Source organism: Staurois parvus, unplaced genomic scaffold (assembly GCF_062004578.1).
Source record: "Staurois parvus isolate SC_StPar_1 unplaced genomic scaffold, SC_StPar_1.0 ptg000152l, whole genome shotgun sequence".
Classification (NCBI taxonomy): Eukaryota; Metazoa; Chordata; class Amphibia; order Anura; family Ranidae; genus Staurois; species Staurois parvus.
The window spans coordinates 3354747-3377149 of NW_028317948.1; the positions used below are offsets into that span (position 1 = coordinate 3354747).

A 22403-nucleotide genomic window follows, 5' to 3' on the forward strand; every position below is an offset into this window, starting at 1 on the left:
CACACAGATGGAAGAAAGGGGAAAAGGAGAGGTTCGGGAGCTTATGGAGAATATTACAAGGAGGCCGAAAATATTATCATGAAAAATAGATTACAGGGCCATTAAATAGTGGATGTGTATGGATTATTTTTGGAGAATAAGGCCCTTTTCAGATGGGGCAGATCCGCTTGCTCAGTGGGAGATCTCTCTGCTGATCACCACTGAGCAAGTGGATGACAGGTGTGTGTCCTCTGCACTGATGCAGAGCGGACAGACAGGGCCTGATGTCTTCTATGGGGCTGTCGGATGTAAACAGACTGCCTGCCCGTCCATTTCCATCCGATCTGATCTGCCAGGCGAATGGGGAACAGTTCCCAACGAGTGTGTTTTTCGTGTATAGGATCAGATCGGTTCGAATACAGCTGACACCAGTCGCTCCATAGAGAGCTATCCACTAGACAGATGGTGAATGGGTCATCCATCTGGTTTTAGCTGTTCTACAGAGTATTATAGAGCATCTGATTTGGTCCGCCTGAAAAACGGATAGGCGGACCCAATCAAACAATCAGTGTGAAAGGGGCTTAAGGGTATCATTTAGCACTTTTCATAAATATTCCAAATATTAAAGCCAATATCCTTCAGAGGTTGCTAGGGGTTCCTTAGGTAGTTATTATTGCTAAAAATGGCCCATACTTTTGTACTGTATAATCACTAAATACTGTTCACAATGATCCTGAGCTTTAGATAAGGAAGCCCTGCTAAACATCTTAAGAGTTAACTTATTACAAGGGTTCCTCTGTGGTAAAAGGCTAAAAAGGCCAATTTACAGCATATCCAACTAAACAAAACTTACAATTCTTCTTTAAAAAGGAAGGATAGAGTACAGATGGATTAGAACACCTGCCAGTTTTTATTGCTGTCTGCGTCCCCATTAGGGAGATTCACCCTCTCTTTGTCCTGTTTACCATTATCATTACATGTGAAAGTAAAAAAAAAAAAAAAAAAAAAAAAAAAAAAAAAAAAAAACACATTTGGGTTGTCCCCCGTAAAGCAATGGAGGAGAAATCTTCCAATGGGGACACTAGTTCTGATAACCCATGGGTCCCCCCAAGAGATTACCCCAATTTTCAGAGATTTCCTGTTTGGCTATGGGACAGGAAGTGAAGGTAAATCTCCCCAATGAAACAAAGACGGCAAAAACAAACATTACAGGAGTTATAACCTTCCCTCGCTCTATCCAAATGGGGGGGGGGGTGGGGGGGAATATAAGTTTTGCTTATAGTTCTACTTTAAGAGTGAGTCAGCTCAGTCTAGGAACCAGCCTGCCTCAGTTACAGCGGTAATAAACTGCAAAAAATAAACTTTCTCCCTGCAAGTTAGCAGCATAATGTGCTAGCATGCATCTCATACTAGCACATTATGAAATACTTCCCTGAAAACAAAGCCCTCCAGCGAAGTGCTGTCTTGGGTTAGTGGGCTGCGGTTGTTTGACTGGCCGAGCCGTAACGACGTCACTCCTGTGCATGCGTGGGAGCTTCGGCTACAGCACGACTCTCTCAATGGACAGCACGCCATCCATTGAGAACGTAGTGTGCATACGCCGGTGACATCACAGGCGCTGCTAAAGTAAATATCTCCCAAATGGTGCACATTTAGGAGATATTTACTGTACCTACAGGTAAGCCTAATTATAAAAACACTTTACTACCGCTTTGACATAAAACTTAACCAGTTGCCTAAAAAAAGTTGCTGGTGCTTTCTAAGATTTCTTCAGCTTAGACGGCATCTTTAAGATGTGTTCTGAACACAATATAGCTTTACTATTAGAGATGGTTAACATTTGCAAGAGAATCTTCTGAAATCAATGTGATATTAGCATATGCCAAGTCTCTATTTCTACAGAATAACTAAAGTTTAAAACAGAGAAAAGGCCCAATGTACCTAATGACCAGAAAGTGACGCAACAAGCGGAACAGCCACCAAGCCTTCTGTTTATAACAGAAATGATATTTACCTTAACCACTCCTAAAACAGCTGAGGAAACACAAAAGGCAGGCACTAGCCACCCTTGACATTATATACACAGTATAATGAAAGGCAAGGAAGAGGACAGAAAACCTTCTGGACTGTGACAGCAACTGTTACAGTGGCTACCCAACAGCTATTGGCAGCATCAAATATATTGCTTGTGTGCCTTTTTAGCAAAATTTACATTGGAGGCACAAAGAATTACAACTTGACCTGGAACAATCCGATCCAGAGGGCATTATATACACAGTGATTTTACACATGCTCACATAGCTGTACAGAAGATCAAAACGTGGATCCTTACCGTCTGTGGATAAGACAATGGACGCAGTCTATCATAATCTTCTTGTCCAGCCGTATCCCACAAGCCCAAGTTAACTGGTTTTCCATCAACCATAACATTGGCAGAATAGTTGTCAAATCTGAATTTGGAATTTAAATATTTATGTTCACAATAAGCTTAAACATTTAAAAAAAAAAAAATATATATATATATATATATATATATAATACAATGTCAGTGGAAAGCTGCTGAAGGTAAAAAAAAAAAAAAAAAAAAAACCCACCGCACATAAAAACAGGATCCTCTGGCCTTCAGCCCTAACACAAATGTACTTCCTTAACTGACCCTAGCATTCAGTATATTTCCATGTTAAATACATCCCGAGTAACACTACAGGTACTGTATGTATTACCTCTCACAATGCCATCAGACTTTCATTCCAGAAAGATTCACATTTGTTCAATCACTAACTAGGGGCAGCATCTATTTCGTGGACTGAAATAACGACTCAGTGAAGACAACCATGTAAATCCCTGAGCAATTTTTGGCTGTTATCAGTGTTAAGCCTCATATACGATCAGAAAATCGTACGAAAAATACCACTTTCGAAGCGATCATACGATAATCTGATTGTTGGTACACAGCTTTTGTCTGAAATTATTTAACAGGACAAGCACAAAAAATGTTCTCGTATGATATCAGATCATACGATTTTTGTTTAATCACCATAGATTTCATCCAAAAATATAATACAAGGCCTGGAAGAGTCCGTTTGTCCCTATTCAGGGGGTGCGGGATCGTATGACTACTATGATGCTCAACGAACCGATGTCGAGTATCCGCAACGACTCCCACAGTAAATTCTTGAAAATATGGGAGCCGTGGCTGCAATATGCCTTTCCTCTCACTCCCCCCCCGGCTAGCCTGGGGATGTAATGGCGTTCGATACTGGCGCTCTTGGACCCCTGCTTTTTGCCCCCCCTTTTTTTTCCCCCTTTCTCTCTCTCTCTCTGTTTTTGGTGTGACTGGACAGCTGCCTTTAGTTGTTAGAGTCGGTTGCATTAATGTTTTGTACCTTATGTGCCATTGATAGCCCCTGTGTGGGTGTACCTTTTGCCCTCTTGGCATTAGAGCACTGCTTTTCTTTTTATTTTGCACATTTTTTTTTTCTTTTCTCTCTGTGCAATTGATAGCCCCTGTGTGGGCGTGTTTTATTGCCTCTGTTTTAGAAAATGTTTAAAAATTAATAAAAACCATTGGAATATAAAAATATAATACAAATACATTATATCACTTCCAAATAGTCTGTCGTACAAGAATTTTCATAACTTTAGTAACCTCTTCACTTTTGATATGAGATTAGCCTTAAAAAAAAAAAGAAAAAAAAAAGGGTACAATCTTTCGTCTGATATGCTCATCGTGTGTATGAGGCTTTACACTTGCTGCAGGTTTACAATGTTGCAGTTTGATCACTTTGTGAGAGGAGACTGGGAAATGCTTCCTCCTGCAGACTACACTATTTCAGGCTGGGCAAGCTGACTTGAACGGAACTCAACAATTGGTTTGTAATATTGAAAATGGTACAGCCGTTTTTTAATTATACGGTCGCTGAATAGAGTGACCTGTCAGAAATGAGACTTGTACAATTACTGACAGGTCCACTTTAAATGGCAGTTTATAAACAAAATGAGTTCAAGCACTACGATGACTGAACCTTGTTTTTACTTACACTGTTGGGATGTATTCTCCAGGGAATGCATTGGTGGTGTAACTGATCAGCAAACAAGTCTTACCAACAGCTCTGTAAAAGAATAAAAATGAAATAAATAACCCAACTGCTTTATTTACATATTAATGTAAGCAAATAAAGAACCAATCTCACATCGCCAGTAAGCTTCTAACTGGTTTCCTGTTACTTAAAAGCTATTTTTCTGTATTGCAGAGACTTCAAAAGAGATAAACAGAAACGTGAATGTATTACAGCGATGAAATGCATAGGTTTTTGGATTTTTATTTCGTCCTGACATATGCTGTAACGTAAATAGCTATGCTTAGCTATCCAGGCTGCTTACATTTGCGCCTAATGCATCAAAAGGGTGGGTGGGGGTGAACGCAAGCATAAAATTGGAGTTGCTGACAAAAAAAAAAAACCTATCAAATCTAATCATTGTCCTATAAAATACAAGGTGAAACTTACTGTAACACCTGAAATGTTCTGCACATTGAAGCCATTAGGACTCATTCACCCAAAGGACAGCCGGGAACAGACCCTGACCCCAGACAGGTAGGCAAATCAGGAATTTATCTTTTTAAAGGTCAGTGACATTAGGCGCATGCGACACTTGTGATCCTGTAGGACCCCCCATGGAGGGCACAGCAGGGAGGTAAGACACCTGCGTGCATTTGTCACTGACTGGATGAGCGGCAGGTCACTTTCTTGCTGGCAACCTACATTCTACATCATTTTCAGCACTGAAGGACCAACACCTCACTGATTCAGCCGGTCAGCAAAACATACAAGTAGATAAATGTTCTCCCTGTGCATTTTAGTGATTCAGTCACTGGCAGTTCTTGCCAGCGACAGGATCACAAGGGTGGCAAAGACCTAAAGGCTTAAAGCCAGAGCGGGCCAAGTAATGTGTAAAGTGCAGGCTTTTTTAGTGTCCTTTAAAAAAAAATAAAAACATGCAACATATTTTCCTGCATTACATTGGAAATTAAAGCACCAAAAGGAATATGTAGTTCAGTGGAAAACATCAAGACATGCATTAAAAACCTTCCCTTCCTAAAGAAATAAAGCCAAAATTTGCCTGCTTGCCAGTTAATTAAAAAAACAAAAAAAAAAACAAAAAAACAAAGCAGCTCAAGGGAAGGGATTGGAGGCTCTAAATGAAACGGATAGGAGATCTGCCCTGCAAAACGCTCAGAAGACATTACACAGCTAGGCTATCAATCAGCCTTGATGTCAGGGCTTGACAAATTTGCTCTGAATCTAGGAGGCAGCTAAAAATGTTAGGAGCCAGTGTTTTGTCTAACCTTTATATTCAACGACAAAAATAACATCCTAAATCTGTTCAGAGTATAAAGTGACAATAAAATAAAAGCTACAATATTACTTCCACATACCCTGCCGGTCCCATGAGGCGGGCAAATTGAAGTAATTTATGGCTTTTACAGCATCCTCCCCCTGTACTGGCCCAGGACTGATGGCTGTGTTATACCCACTGTGACAGATGGGGGAGTGCGTAGTGTGTACTGTACATGTGTGACCCAGAAGCAGCTAATAATGGGCTAAAGCCTGCTATCAGCGAAGTTGGCAGAGCAGCTCCAGGCTCTGGAAGGATACCGATAATCTTGTTGGGATCCACACAGCACCATGATTGACAGCTGGCTCTGCCTTACAGGCACCCCTGGGGGTGGCTGAGCAGAGAGCCAGTGACCGACAGTCACTGCTCTCCGCTCAGAGCGGAGCCGATTGATCAATGGTCATGTGATCGCTCAGTTCTTCTATTTATAAAGCACCAATAGATTGCTCAGCGCTGTACATTACAGAGGGGGACAGAACATGTGACAGAACAATACCAATACAATGCAAAACATGAGGGGATTAAGGGCCCTGCTCTTTCGAGCTTACAATCTAGGAGGGAATAATTTATATTGCTTTAGGTAGCCCTGACCCTGTTCTATGTACCCCCTGATGACGGCTGTACCGAACATACATCCAACACTACAAGTTATCAATACCATATCTGACAACATTGGCAACTACCCAACTATGAGCAATCCAAAGAGCTGTATAAACCAGAGCTCAAGCAAAAGCTGCCAAATGTTTAAAAAAAACAAAAAGAAAAAAACCCACACAGAAACAAAACTGGAGTTAAACGCTGTGCAATTTTCTTAGAATTTGGGACTGGTGGAGCCACCAAACAGCCCAATGCACTGTAGATGTCATGAGGATGCAAAGGGCTGCCTTTCCATAGACCCTGGAAGGAAGAGGTACAGCAAGTGATGAAACGACTTGGTGTTGCTGTGACATTCATTCTTAATGCCATTCATAGTGGATGACCCCCCAGTTCCCCTTGCTGGGTGACAAAAGCACACAGAAATGGCCAGCTCACAGCACTGATGACCCCATGCCCAGGAAAACCCCCAGGTATTATGTGCCATCTTCCTCTACCCACCCTCAATCCGCAATGTCATTCTGCAGGATCTACTTACCTGTGTGACAGATGAGCGCTGGATATATTTGCAGCTACACTCAGGAACGTGCAGAGCATGAAGCCTGCATCGGGAAAACACACAGCTCTGCAGGGGCAAGGACACGATTGCTGACCGAGTGGAAGGGGGAGGGCCATGCGCAATGACCGACACTGAGACTGACAAAAGCCCAAGTGCCAGTCGCCTGGGATTTGTCCAGCCTTGCTCTATGGGCAGAGTGAGAAATGCTAAAACCAAATCGGAAGGTTCTGCCTTCAATACATTGTGTTGTGGCAGAGGACGAAGTATCATTGTCAATTTACTGTGCTGCCACTACAACCCACAAAACTATTACCCAGTTTGGGAGAAAGATTTAGGGCCGATATAGTGAGATTTAGGTCTGCTTGGTACCATGCTGCTTTCACCCAAACACGTGTAATGTGGTGTAGAGGATAGAGTTAGTCTTTAACCACCTCCCGTCCAGCCCATGTATATAAACGGCCGGACGGTGGCAGTACAGGGTAGGGTGGCCGTTTATAAACAGGCTTCCCGCACCCTGCTTGTGCACGCTCTCTGGGAGCGCACAGCACCGCGACCCGGTGCCCGTTGTGTCGTCCTCTGTGCGAGGTCACGATCATGTGACCACTGATTGGCCAATCAGTGATCACATGCAGAGTAGTAAGCAAGATGTCACTTGTGACATCATTGCTTGCTACGTGTGAAATCTGTGAATGATCACAGAGGTCACATGGTACAAGGCTATTTACAACAGCCAATCACAGCTCACACAGTAGTTCTCAATGGCTACAAGAATGCAGCAAGAGAGAAGGAGAAATTATTGCTTTTACAGCCTTTATGGGTGTAAAAAAAAAAAACTTCATCATCCCTCACAAGTAGTACATTGTCACCATGGTGACACTGTACTGCTAGGGTGACAGTATTTAAAAAAAAAAAAAAAAAAACAAAAACAGAAAAAAAATATATATATAAAAAAAAAGTTTAAAAATGTTTGGTTATAAACTAATGTGTTTTTTTTTTTTAACTAAAAAGATAAAAACAGAATTTTGGCCAAGAATTATGATGAAATACTATTTGTAAAATTGTATAAGGAAAACACTTTTCAAAATTTTTGGACTTTCATTTACATAGCAAAAAAAAAAAAAAAAAAAAAATCCCAGTGGTGAATAAATACCACCAAAATAAAGCTTTATCTGTCTCAAAAAATGCTAAAAAATTAATATGGGTACAGTGTTGCATGACCGCGCAATTGTCATTCAAAGTGTGATAGCACTGAAAACTGAAAATTGGCCTGGACAGGAAGGGGGTAAACATCCCTCCTGCTTCCTATCCTGCAAAAAAAAAGCAGTGTAAATATCTTTTCTTTTTTTTTTTCTTAAATCCTGTGTGGCCATGCGATCCAGAAGCTCTGGCTGCCCTATATGTAATGGAAGTGCTCAATGGCTGAATTCCTTGCACCATCACCCACCAACTCATTGCTCCTCAGTTGCCAGTGTTTCCTCCTCTCCACTGCAGCAGCCACCCTGACACAGGGGAGCCAGAGCTGCTGGACCATGACAGATTAAAAATAATTGATGCACCAATATAAAATTGGCAGCCAAAAGGGTAAATCGGTGTTTTGACAAAAAAAAAACAAAAACAAACTTAAAGTGTCAATAAAATTGACTTCAATGCAAAAATACCCCTCTACCCATTGACTTCAATGTACAGTACCTTGAAAAAGTATTAATACCTTTAGAAATTTTTCACATTTTGTCATGTTACAACCAAAAACGTAAATTTTATTGGGATTTTATGTAATAGACCAACACAAAAGTGGCACATAATTGTGAAGTGGAAGGAAAATGATAAATGGTTTCCAAATTTTTTTTAAAAGTATCTGAAAAGTGTGGCGTGCATTTGTATTCAGCTCCCTTTACGCCGATACCCCTAACTAAAATCTAGTAGAACCAATTACCTTCAGAAGTCACCCAATTAAAAAAAAAAAAAAAGTCCTTCCCCCCCCATGAATTGAGCTTTCTTTCGTTGGTATTTGAACGCCTGTGCAGTTTTTATCTTTTGCGCTATAGAAAAAAAAAAAAAACAAAAAAAAAAAATAATATTTTTTACTTTTTGCCATTAAACATGTCCAGTAAAAGAATAAAAAATAAATAAATAAAATTTAGTCATACATCTAAGGCAAAATGTCTTTGCTAAAAAAAAAAATCTCAATACGTGTAAATTGGTTTACGTGAAAGTTAGTGTTTACAATAGATCTAGATACTGGAATTTTTTTTACATTTTCTTTAAGGCTAAATGGTTAGCACTTCCGCCTGGCAGTACTAGGGTCGTTGGTTCGAATCCCAGCCACGGCACCACCTGCCTGGAGTTTGCATGTTCTCCCTGTGCCTGCGTGGGTTTCCTCCGGGTACTCCGGTTTCCTCCCACCCTCCAAAGACATGCTGGTAGGTTCATTGGCTCCTGTCTAAATTGGCCCTAGTATGTGTATGTATGAATGTAGGTTAGGGACCTTAGATTGTACGCCCCTTGAGGGTTAGGGACTGATGTAAATGTACAATATATATGTAAAGTGCTGCGTAAATTGACAGTGCTATATAAGTACCTGAAATAACCAATAATGGCGGCGATCAGCGACTTATAACGGTACTGCGGCAGGCATTCTGGACACTGGGGGGAACTGAGTTGGTGTCACTGACATTCCCAGTGACACCAATACAGTGATCAGCGCTGTGAGTGTTTTACTGGGGGGCACAGTGTTGGTGCTTCACTGTAAGGACACTGCTCTGGATAGCTGTGCACAGCCATCCAGAGCAGTGTGCCCGAGCCAACTGGGAGGAGGACTGTTAGTAAACAAAGCAGCCCTCCTCCCCATCGGAGATCCTCGGCAATCACAGGGGCGGGTAATCACTGTCCGGGACCCAGTGATTGACAGCCGTGAATGGCAGGGTGGGTAGGGTGTGCACACCCCCTACCCGGAAATGCAAAATCATAGATAGACAGACTCACATATACATATACACATACATTTTATATATATATATATATATATATATATATATATATATACACATATATATATATATATATATATACACACACACATATATATACACACACACACATACATACACACACACACACACACACGTGATCTTGCGCACCCCTGCTGCCCTGTAGCAGTATATCTGCTATAGGGTGGCGGAGAAGCGGTTAAAGAGGGGACTGTGATGTAGGGGGACTACGGTGTGAAAGGTACGCTAAAGAAGATAATGTACCAGGGGACTGATGTGTTTTATCGCTAACAAGATTCAGACCTCTGCTGGAAGGAAATTTTGCTGACCGGACCTACATAAACTTTAATTCAAGGCCCCTGGTTTAGAAGAGAAGATCAATCTATCTAGAAATTACTTTTAGTAGGTTGTAAACATTTCATCAGCAGACAGGAAAAAGTTAAACCATTGTAGGCATGCAGGGAAAAAAATGAATCCAACTAACCAAACAATTCACGAATATAAAAACTTACTTCCTGCTTCAAAAATTCCCAGTTCAACAAAGCTTCCATTTTGACCTTAGGATTACAGTCAGCTTCAAAAAGTAACTGTTAAGTGACCAGTCCCTCACTTCCCCTTATTAAAAAATCACACACACACACACACACACACACACACGTTTTCGGCTAATTAGAACATTTGTATCTCAATTCATGCTGGAGTCAGGTTAGAAACTTGACTTATAAATTGTTCCCTCCAATAATCCAATGCTCCCCCCTCCCACAAACACTGCCCTGACATGACAGCAGATCCTACCTGACAGCTTTCCAGGGCAACATAATCAAAATAAAACATAATAATTTATAAAATTATTACTAAATCTCCCACAAGGGACCTCAAGAAATGGCCAGAAAAGTTAAATATGGAGAAAATCAAGAAATACCCATACCTTGTCTGACCAAAGCTGGGTACACGGTACACAGGATCAGAATATCAGCAGGTAACGGCCGATATGGGGTCCATCATGTGTACACTGGATTCAGAGAGGTCATTTTTCGGCTACTGTGGCCAAGCATACAGCTAATCAATTCTTGACCTCAGCTTGATTAGTTACAGTGACCCTTGTTGTCTCCATAAAGAGTATGTCACCTGCCTATGCTAGGACATAGGCTACTTAGCCCCCTTGTGACAGCTATAAAGATTAAAAGGGCTTTTTTTCATTTTTTTTTTTATTTTTAAATGAAATAATGTGAACAAAAATGTAAAAGCACCCCCCCCCAGCATACACAAAAACATGTGTAGGTCCCAGCGGGTAAACAGCGCCTTACACCCAATGTGAAATACTGCATAAATTGAGTTAGACCAATCATTCTAGGACCATAATTTACTGTGGAATCCGAGTCATTAAATGCGACACCTACTCCCACCCCCCATTCTAAAGCTTCTCTCTCTCTAACCCTGTAAAGAAGAGATCGCCATACTTACCAGTACTGAAGCGGCTCTGGTCCAGTCCCAGGCTGAGCTGTGACGGCATCTGTGTGCAGGTAAGTCTGTCATCTCCTAGACATCATCAAGCCATTGTTGTCTCTCTCTCCTGCCTAGAAGCCACTGCGGCAGGCCAGACTGGAGCGGCTTCAGTAAAGGTAAGTATAGCCATCTTTTATTTACAGGGTAGATAGAATAGCTTTAGAATGGGAGTAGGTTTAGTGTTTGATCGGTAATGACTGGAATTCCACTTTAAAGTGGAGCTACAGGCTCCCCCCCAAAAAATCAAAAGTCAAGAGCTGCAAAATACTGTAGCTGCAGACTGTTAATATAAGGACACTTACCTGTCCAGGGATCCAAAGATGTCCTCACCCAAGCAGATTCTTCAAATCTGCTTCGAGAGCAGGTGTTGGCTTTTTCAGTAAGGCAAATCACCATGGCGCATCTGAACGGAAGTGGGAGCAGGTACCTGTCAAAATCAGGTACCCAACTCCCCCAAAAAAACTGCCAAATCTGGCAGTGGAGGAGGAGGGAGGCAAACAAAAGGAACTTCCCCTTATGATTGAATTTCCGTTTAACTCTAAGCTGACAACTGGCAAAAGGTTATTAAAGTGTCACAAATGAAACATTTTCGATATGGTAATTTGTTGCAATTCTGAGGTTTGACATAGTTTGTAACTATTTAACAGACACAGCCCCATCTTTAATATCTAAGAAAAAACTTGGTATTATATTGTGTTTGTGTGCACTAAATTTTTTTCCCCATTATTTTTTCCTGGAAAGAAGCAAAAAGAGACATGCATTGCATTTGTTCACAAGATGCTCTTATCTTGACAGAAACCTGTAGGCTATCACTTTGACATTCTGCAAATGCTAGTGGCCTGGCTGTCTCCGCTTTTCCAAACCTGCAGCCAGTGACAGAGTGAGATCTGAGCAAATTCGAAAAAAAAATAAAATGAAATCACCAAATCATAAGGCCTAGTTCACACTGACATTGAAAGCAGGCGTTTGAGGGGTGTATTTAATGCTGCTCAGACACCTATACAAATGATACTATGGGCTGCACACAGTGCTGTTCACATGATCAAAACATGAAGCATTAGCATTGCGTCACTTCAGAACTGAAGCTTCACGTCAAGTCAGAAGGAGTTTGAAGCCTTTCAACGCCTCCCATAGATCCAAGTCTATGACAGGGGTGGACTGACTATTTGGGCACTCGGGCACTGCCCAAGGGCCCAGGGTCAGTAGGGGGCCCCATGAGATGCCCCTGGTACCTTTCATAGGCATTTTTGGGTGTGGTTTGAGTGTAGGTGAGGACACAGGGGCCCCATGGTCCCCTATTGCCCGGGGGCCCCCATGAGCTGCCAGTCTGCCCCTGGTCTATGATGATGCCCCTCCCAACACAGGAAACAATGTCAGTTTACATATTTTTCTGTACAAGTTTTTAAAAGTAACCCTTAAAGTGAAAGCAAACCCATCAATTTAACAGTTTCGCAAAACAGCTACATCCAGGACATGAATGATAACCAACACAGGTGCTTGTGTCCTCAGCCAAGCCATCAAATAATCCATGTCATAACTGATCACATATGCTGCACCATGGCAACTGGAGACCAAACAGGGGCCAACATGGCAGCTTCCTTGGCTGTAAAGGATTGGATTTAGTTCCACTTTAGGGTTCTGTCTCAGCATTTTGTAGCTTGAATCTCCACAATGATAAATATCCAAAATCCCATGGATTTCAGTGGTAACTGTTCATATTTGAGCACCCAGATGCATGTAGCTTGATGCCTGAGCTCTCAGCCCTGGTTCACATATGTGCCGCCGTAGATCCGTGCAGCCGCATATCCACACATTGGAATGCGGACCCACAAGCAGGTGCCATTAGTTATAATGCCATGCAGCCCGCAATGGAAATTGCAACCGCACTGGAAACAGAGGTTCCTGTGCAGGCTGTGGTTTCCAAAGAAGTGCAGGGACTTCTTCCCTGCGTGTCAGGGGGCACGGGAGTCCATTCAAATGAATAGGCTCTCGTGCCCACGCAAAATACGGCCACATATATGTGAACTGGGGCTAAAAGCTACATGAGCTATTTTTGAGGCAGACATGAGCATTTTTTGCCCCATGGACTTCAATGGGAATGCCTGAAAAGAGCGTATGAGCATTTTTTCAGACATATTTTGTGCATTTTTGAGCCTGTAAGAACTGGTCTCTTCCCCTACTGTTCTTCAGTGACTAAAACAGAAATGCCTGAAGCTTGAACACACTAAACACTTGAAATACACTCATAGATGCACGCAAAAATGCTCAAATTAGAATGCCTGAAAATTGCTCGGTTACTACACAGCCACTGATTGACTGACTAGACATTGCATCCACATGTGAGCAAAGTTCCTGCCTGTCAATAGTTTGGTAACCCCCCCCCCACCTTCTGCTCTGTTTCAGGCCAGTGGCTAGAGAAACCAATTAATAGGCAAGTATCAGGATGGTTTTATAGGCAGGTTGCATGTTGGAGGCCAGATTAAGGGGGATAGATTCTACTGGAAGATATGGTTCTATTCCCATGCTTTGGCCTCATGTACACGGGACGTTTGGAAAACACTTCTGAACGATGGAAACTGACTGCTGGAAAACATAGGTTAAAAAAAAACATCTGTTTACCCACGTTTGCATACCGCGTTTATGAGCGTTTGCGTTTAGAAGCGTTTTTTAAAGATAACCTCAGGAGATCTTTCAAAACGCCCAGAATGCACTGAAAAATAGTAAAAAATATGAACTATTTCAGACATTTTGAGAGAGACAGAGAGAGAGCAGTGTTTGTTGAGATTAGCTGTTTTTTTTTGTGGTGTTTGGATGTGTTCCAGCTCATTTCTGTGCAGAAATTATTGCAGCAGTGTAACATTTTCTTTCATGCAAAACCTCAAAAGTATGGTGTACCGGATCCATCTGAGTATCGGGAAAACGCTTTGCATGCATTTTTCATGACAAAAAAAAAAAAAGGCTCTGGACAGCATCTAGAAATGGAAGAGTTAAAAAAAATTTTCAAACGCAAACGTTTATAAATGCGGTTAGCCACGCTTACAAGTGTTTGGCATTTGAAACGCTGATAAAATCTACTCCTGACAAGTTTGTTACATTCATAAAAATTACTGTAAACGACAGTGTAAATGGACACAGGAAAACATTAGGGAGAGTTCAGGGGCTGCTGAAGAAAAAAAAAAAAAATGAAACAAAAAAAAAAACACGCAGAAAAGCTCCTAAATGTAGTGCACATGGAGCCTTAGTGTATCACAATGGAAACGGATGTCACTTGTGTGGTATCTGTGTGTTCTGATTTGTTATTTCTCCATCTTATTATGGAGGTTAACACCTTCCCGCCGGTGCCTCCTGGCCCTTTAAGAGTGTCAGACGCTGGGAGACAGGGCGTGGTTTAGGGATCATGTGACTGCCGTGACGCGTCATCATGGCGGTCACATGATCGGGAAAGGTCCCGAACGAAAGAGCAGACCGGGACCTTTCCGTGAGTGTGCTGGGAGCGCGCAGGGCGTGCGCTCTCAGCACGTTTTTTCTTACATGAACGCAAATGTGCGGCCGCTCGGCCCAGACGTCGGGAGGCCACACATTTGTGTGCGGCCGGCGTAAAGGGGTTAAACTGACCCATATAATCTCTAACAGTGGATGGATGGACCTATATCCAGCCACATCTTCTCAAGTCAGTTGCAGCAGACCTGGACACAGACTTTTCCTGTTTGGACTGTTTCTCTCGCTCTCTCATTGGTTCCAGATGACCATCCAGCCGTGGTATATTTTTCCCAGTCTCACATATGCTGTATAATCCTATGCATGGTACACATGGTAAGCTTTTTTTTTTCCCATTCAACCCAGCAGGCTGAACGAAAAAAAGAAAATGGAGGAGCTTGCTGTGCTAACTATGCAATGTTCGTACAGCGATCTCCCCACTGAGCTATTGCGTTCTGACAGGAACACCCCTTCCTCCCAGCAGAACACACCAGTCAGCGCTCGCAGCCACTGGCTGCAAGCGCTGATCAGATGCTGATCGGCTGTTTTTCCACCATGCCTGTTCAACAGAAGACAGACCGGCTGCTGTACACACGGGCTGAATTTTGGCTAGTTTCTGTTAAACCAACCAGTATCCTGCCCCTGTGTACCAGCCTTTACTTCATGTGAAACCTTCGGGGGGGGGGGGGGGGGGGGGGGGGGGGGTGGCTAGGCTTTTACTGTTTTTTTTTTTTATTAAAGAAAAAAATAAAGTGTGGGGTTCCCTGCAAATCTATAACAGCGCTGAGACTTTTTTTCCCTTTAATTTTGGCATGGGGTTTTCCTTAAAATCCATACCAGGCCCTTCGGACAACTGAGGAGTTATTTATTGATAAATTCTTAGTGAATTGAACGTTTGCAAAAGATTTACCGCATGCGTTATTTTACCGCATTTTTTTCAGTCGATCTATAACTCTTAGTGAACTGACCCCCGCATTCCCTTTGTTCTCAGCTGCATAGGGGGTGAGTTCAGGCGGGCTGAGTTCCCAACACAGCTAGAGAACTGACCAGTGGGTTCTCCTGCCTAGTGTGGTCAGTTTTATAGGAAAGCAGAGGGGCTGACAGGAACAACAGGGATTTCACACAAAGGAAGCAATCCAAAGAGAAAAGGATACCTTTTCACACATAGTACAACAGCCACATATCAAGATTGTTGGGTTTACATATTCTTTAATAGGTCTGTTAGCAGCCCAGGAGCAAAAACCCTAGAAAAGCATGTAGTGTTTTTGTCATAGCATTAGCTGCATGTTTCCTTAACCGCTTCCCTGCCACCCTATTGCATTACACATACATATATACATACACACAATTTTTCATTTCTGGGTAGGGGGCACACGTGCACCGCCCTACCCATGCTGCCATTGGCAGCTACAGCTGTCGATCACCAGGTCTCGGCCGAAGATTCCTCACCGGCACTCGCCAATGAACACTGACAGGGTAGAGGCCTGTATGTAAACAATACAGATCTCTCCCCTGCCAGCACCAGCAGGATGCTTTGCAGACCGTTACAAAGTAGCATGCTTACACAGTAAAAACACACACAGCGCACACAGTAAAATAGCACACAATTAACCCTTTGATCGCCCCAGATGTTAACCCCTTCCTGCCCAGTGTCATTAGTACAGTGTCAGTGCTTTTTATTAGCACTGATCACTGTATTAGTGTCAGTGGGGATGTCAGTGGCTGTTAGTTCCCCCCAGTGTCAGAATGCCTGCCATAATCCTGCTGTAAGTCGCTGATCGCTGCCATTACTAGTATAAAAATAAATGCAAATAAAAATTCCAGTATATATACCACTATTTGTAGACGCTATAACTTCCATGTAAACCAATTAATTTACACGTATTGCGATTTTTTTTTTTTAGCAGATATGTAGCAGAATACATTTTAGCCTAAATTTATGATGAAATTAGATTTGTTACTGGATGTGTTTTATAACAAGAAGCGAAAAAAAAAAAATTAGTTTTTTCCCCCAAAAGTGTCAGTCTTTTTGTTTAGAACGCAAAAAATTAACGCAGATGTGATCAAATACCATCATAAGAAAGCTCTCTTTACGTGGGGGTGGGGGGGGGACGACAAAATTTCATTTGGGTGCAGCATTGCATAACTGCGCAATTGTCAAAGTTAACGCAGTACCATATTGCAAAAAAAAGCCTGGTCAGAAAGTGGGGTAAACCCTCTGGAGGGCAAGCGGGGTGAAGTCATAATGTCCTAGTCTCCAATATTGTGTAATAATGATATCGGGGGGGTCACCTAGGAGTTCACGAGCAACAGAAACAAGTTATCAAATGAAGACTATCAGTGATACACTAATCAATAGCATCTGTATAACAGGATCTTTCAGGCAGGTAAAGTGAAGTGACTAGCATGTCCTCCGGTGTTTTTCTCCATAAAACATACCTAGAAGGAGAAACTTGCACTTCCACTAGTATAGGTTGGCGGCTCACCCTGGGACTGAGGGCTCCTTCACACCAACCCACGCGTTCAAAAGCAGGCATACTGCTGTACATTGTGTAGGGGTGAGGCGATACGTTGTTACAATGCATGTAGAGGTGATGCGATATGTTACAGCGCATGCAGGGGTGAGGCGATACGTTGTTACAATGCATGTAGAGGTGATGCGATATGTTGTTACAGCGCATGCAGGGGTGAGGCGATACGTTGTTACAATGCATGTAGGGGTGATGCGATACGTTGTTACAGCGCATGCAGGGGTGAGGCGATACGTTGTTACAATGCATGCAGGGGTGAGGCGATACGTTGTTACAGCGCATGCAGGGGTGAGGCGATACGTTGTTACAGCGCATGCAGGGGTGAGGCGATACGTTGTTACAGCGCATGCAGGGGTGAGGCGATACGTTGTTACAGCGCATGCAGGGGTGAGGCGATACGTTGTTACAGCGCATGCAGGGGTGAGGCGATACGTTGTTACAGCGCATGCAGGGGTGAGGCGATACGTTGTTACAGCGCATGCAGGGGTGAGGCGATACGTTGTTACAGCGCATGCAGGGGTGAGGCGATACGTTGTTACAATGCATGCAGGGGTGAGGCGATACGTTGTTACAATGCATGCAGGGGTGAGGCGATACGTTGTTACAATGCATGCAGGGGTGAGGCGCTACGTTGTTACAATGCATGTAGGGGCGATGCGCTACGTTGTTAGAACGCATGTAGGGGTGATGTGATACGTTGTTACAATGCAAGTAGGGGGTGATGTGATAGGCTGCTACAATGCGTTGCATGGTTTACATTTCTCAACTATAAAAACACACAAAATGACAGTTCCTTCCACTCTATGCGATATGAGGTGTGCTGTGCTGAAATGCTGCGTTTCTAAGCAGAAGATGTGTGGCATGAACAGAGCAACAATCAGCACCACACACCACATTAGAGGCCACCCCCCCCAGAGCAGAGGGTGCACATCAGGTCCAACATTTAACTCTTTCAATTGTGATTTCTCAGCACAAAATTAAACCCATCATAGAATTTAGTGCAAAACGAAACTCCCAGCTACAGATTAGGCAACTTCTCAATACTGATCATTTCAGGCTGCTCTGGGTTAGGGATCCCTGTGGCACTCTGCAGGGACCTGATAGCGGGATCATTTCAGGCTGCTCTGGGTTAGGGATCCCTTTGGCACTCTGCAGGGGCCTGATAGCGGGATCATTTCAGGCTGCTCTGGGTTAGGGATCCCTTTGGCACTCTGCAGGGGCCTGATAGCGGGATCATTTCAGGCTGCTCTGGGTTAGGGATCCCTTTGGCACTCTGCAGGGACCTGATAGCGGAATCATTTCGGGCTGCTCTGGGTTAGGGATCCCTTTGGCACTCTGCAGGGGCCTGATAGCAGGAATCCGACACCCTTGCTGTATACAGCCTGACTCACAAGTGATAACCAGCACTTACTAAGGGCTCTTTAACATTCTCAGATTTGTAAACATGTTGAAATCTCTGTGACTGATAAGCAATCTTTTCTTTTCCCCACAGCGAACAACCTGCACCACATCTGAGTCTAGCACGTCATATGGGAAGGGGGGGGTCATTTACACTAGTCTGCACACTAAAATGCACCTACGCTGGTATCCATTGTGCAGGAGCAGTGCCATGTTTTTCACACTTTATTGAATACATTTTGGCGTGACAACATGAAGTGACGCAAACATGACCATGGAACAGTGTCTGCTGCAATGCACATCGACACAGAGCGATGACAGGCTTCAAAAACGCAGATGCGACGCCTGCTATTGACACCAGTGTATTATTACCGAAGGCCATGTTCACACTGGCATTAGTAAATCTGGCCATAGACCTGTCAAAATGTGTCCAGTTCAGCAGTGACTGGGAGAATTTCAATCCATCTATGGGTCAGGCTGGTTGTACTGGAGTTCACCCATTGATCGACTTAGGTACAACCAACGTTTTGGCTTTTTTCGTCATTCAATTGCTGCTGGCAGCTATAGCCACCAGCACTGATCATTGTATTCTGACTGATGGGAAACCCCCACTGTCAGCATACAATAACAAAGTGGGAGGGATTCCCCCATCAGGGAATCAAGAAATTTTCTTTCCTGCAACACGTGGTTACAAGAAAGAAGATTGTGGCGTGTTCCTGCCACTTTCCAAACACCCAGCACAGCAGTCTACATCAGATATTATAGATGGTGGACAGAGCCGTTCACATCAGCAAACCGTGTAGCATTTGCGGCAAAACTAAGCTCCGTGTTGTGGAGTCTGGGAGGTGCTGAAGCTTGGCAGCTTCTTCTATCCAAATCTATGGTAAACACACCTGTAGCGTCTGACATGCGTTCACCAAATACCAATGAGGTACAGCTGGCTTTACCGCTCCAACACACCTCCATTCACATCAATGGAAATGCACTGCAAAAGATTTCTCACAAACGCTCCTACGGGGGTTTACAGCACATCGGAGAAGTGTTCAGAAAGTGTTACTAGCCGAGACAATAAAACAAGAACCCACATAACTGAAAAGGGTCCACAAAGGGTTAACGCAATGCAAACGCATCAAAAACACATCAATGACGCATCTCAACGCAATATGTGCATTATGGGGTCTGCATGGCATCCAACATCCAAAAGTACATTGTACAGGAGCCCTACCAGTGTGCATGGGGCCCAGAGAGGACCATCAGACCTGTGATGCATACAGATCACTGCATACAACCTGAACTACACCACCCCCCCCCCCCCAATCACTGCATACAACCTGAACTACACCCCCCCCATCACTGCATACAACCTGAACTACACCCCCCCCATCACTGCATACAACCTGAACTACACCCCCCCCCATCACTGCATACAACCTGAACTACACCCCCCCCCATCACTGCATACAACCTGAACTACACCCCCCCCCCCCCATCACTGCATACAACCTGAACTACACCCCCCCCCCCCATCACTGCATACAACCTGAACTACACCCCCCCCCCCCATCACTGCATACAACCTGAACTACACCCCCCCCATCACTGCATACAACCTGAACTACACCCCCCCCATCACTGCATACAACCTGAACTACACCCCCCCCATCACTGCATACAACCTGAACTACACCCCCCCCATCACTGCATACAACCTGAACTACACCCCCCCCATCACTGCATACAACCTGAACTACACCCCCCCCATCACTGCATACAACCTGAACTACACCCCCCCCATCACTGCATACAACCTGAACTACACCCCCCCCCCCCCATCACTGCATACAACCTGAACTACACTCCCAGATCACTGGATGCAACTAGAACGACCCCCCCCCCCCCAGATCACTGGATGCAACTAGAACGACCCCCCCCCCCCCAGATCACTGGATGCAACTAGAACGACCCCCCCCCCCCCAGATCACTGGATGCAACTAGAACGACCCCCCCCCCCCAGATCACTGGATGCAACTAGAACGACCCCCCCCCCCCCAGATCACTGGATGCAACTAGAACGCGCCCCCCCCCAGATCACTGGATGCAACTAGAACGCCCCCCCCCCCAGATCACTGGATGCAACTAGAACGCCCCCCCCCCCCCCCCCCAGATCACTGGATGCAACTAGAACGCCCCCCCCCCCCCCCCCAGATCACTGGATGCAACTAGAACGCCCCCCCCCCAGATCACTGGATGCAACTAGAACGCCCCCCCCCCCCAGATCACTGGATGCAACTAGAACGCCCCCCCCCCCAGATCACTGGATGCGACTAGAACGCCCCCCCCCAGATCACTGGATGCAACTAGAACGCCCCCCCCCAGATCACTGGATGCGACTAGAACGCCCCCCCCAGATCACTGGATGCGACTAGAACGCCCCCCCCCAGATCACTGGATGCGACTAGAACGCCCCCCCCCCCCAGATCACTGGATGCGACTAGAACGCCCCCCCCCAGATCACTGGATGCGACTAGAACGCCCCCCCCCAGATCACTGGATGCGACTAGAACGCCCCCCCCCAGATCACTGGATGCGACTAGAACGCCCCCCCCCCAGATCACTGGATGCGACTAGAACGCCCCCCCCCAGATCACTGGATGCAACTAGAACGCCCCCCCCCGATCACTGGATGCAACTAGAACGCCCCCCCCCAGATCACTGGATGCAACTAGAACGCCCCCCCCCCAGATCACTGGATGCAACTAGAACGCCCCCCCCCCAGATCACTGGATGCAACTAGAACGCCCCCCCCCAGATCACTGGATGCAACTAGAACGCCCCCCCCCAGATCACTGGATGCAACTAGAACGCCCCCCCCAGACCACTCGATGCAACTAGAACGCCCCCCCCCCCAGACCACTGGATACTAGAATGACACCCCCCCAATCACTGGATACAACTAGAACAATCCCCCCAGATCACTGGATACAACGTGACCACTTCCCCCCCAGCACAGTCTATGAGTCCTGGAATAGATGGGTTCCAGTCCTCCCCCAGGAGATGAGTTATGTCCCCTCCCCCCCGGGTGATGTACATAGGTAGAGGGTGTCTGTGATGGCCGAGCCTCTACTCACCCGTCTCCGACCACCACACACTTGATGGCCTGCATGGCTGCTCTCCGTCCGGGAAATAAGAAGGAAGAAAAGTAAACCAAAGGCCCGAGGCGGCACAGAGAGCCCTGGACAGGCTACGAGGATCCCCCCGCTGACACCGGCTGTCCCTGAGCGATCGTGTGAGAGGAGAAGCGTCAGAAGGCGGCCACCACCCCGAGCCCGACCATCAAACACCTCAGCCAGCCACAGGAAGCGCTGCGCACGCGTCACTACCGGCCTCGCCTTGATACGCCGCGGGAGCGCGCTGGGTGCGCCCAGGCGACCGTGGCCGCGCTCAAGGGGGTTGACGTCATAGGGGAAAACGCGGGCAAGGGGCGTGCCTGTACATCACAGCTGGGGGAATCCGTACCCTTAGGGGGTATCCGCTCCCTCATCACACCGCGCTCATAATAAACCTCCCTAGCCCGAGAGCATGGCGTGATAATGGGAGAGTCGGGGTATCAGTGTGGGGGAGGGGGGACCTCCTGGAGGAAATACTGAAGACAAGGGGGGGGGGGTTCTACAAACCGGGGTCACGGTCCTTCATTATCGGCCGATAGCCTGGAAGTAAATCGCAGGACCGGCCAGTGATGGAAGTTGTGGGATGGGCTCTGGGGACACTGGCTGCTCTCTGAACAGCGATCTGCGATGTTTAGTGCATCTTACAGAATCGCACTACAGTCCATTTACCATGGTTTCCTATGGGACACGGTCACAATTCTGCGTTTTTTGGAAACCATCAAGGGCTTTTATAAATGCAACACGATGTGTTTTGGGTTCTATAGACTTCAATGGACACGCAGCTGAAATGCATGTAGTGCATTTTTTG

The 22403-nt window shown here is 45.1% G+C and overlaps 1 protein-coding gene across 2 annotated transcripts in view; it reads right to left on the reverse strand.

Moving 5' to 3' along the window:
- Positions 1 to 21816, reverse strand: part of RAC1 (Rac family small GTPase 1) — a 31677-nt gene extending 9861 nt beyond the window's left edge. Inside the window, exons 1-3 of one of the 2 annotated variants that reach the window (XM_089674812.1) lie at positions 21557 to 21816; positions 4020 to 4091; positions 2312 to 2429 (exon numbers count right to left, since the gene is read on the reverse strand). In XM_089674812.1, the coding sequence (XP_089530938.1) occupies positions 2312 to 2429; positions 4020 to 4091; positions 21557 to 21591 (225 nt within the window). In that variant the 5' untranslated portion in view covers positions 21592 to 21816. The remainder of the gene's footprint in view (positions 1 to 2311; positions 2430 to 4019; positions 4092 to 21556) is intronic. The other variant, XM_089674813.1, reaches the window with a different exon arrangement.
- Between the last annotated feature and the right edge of the window lie 587 nt (positions 21817 to 22403).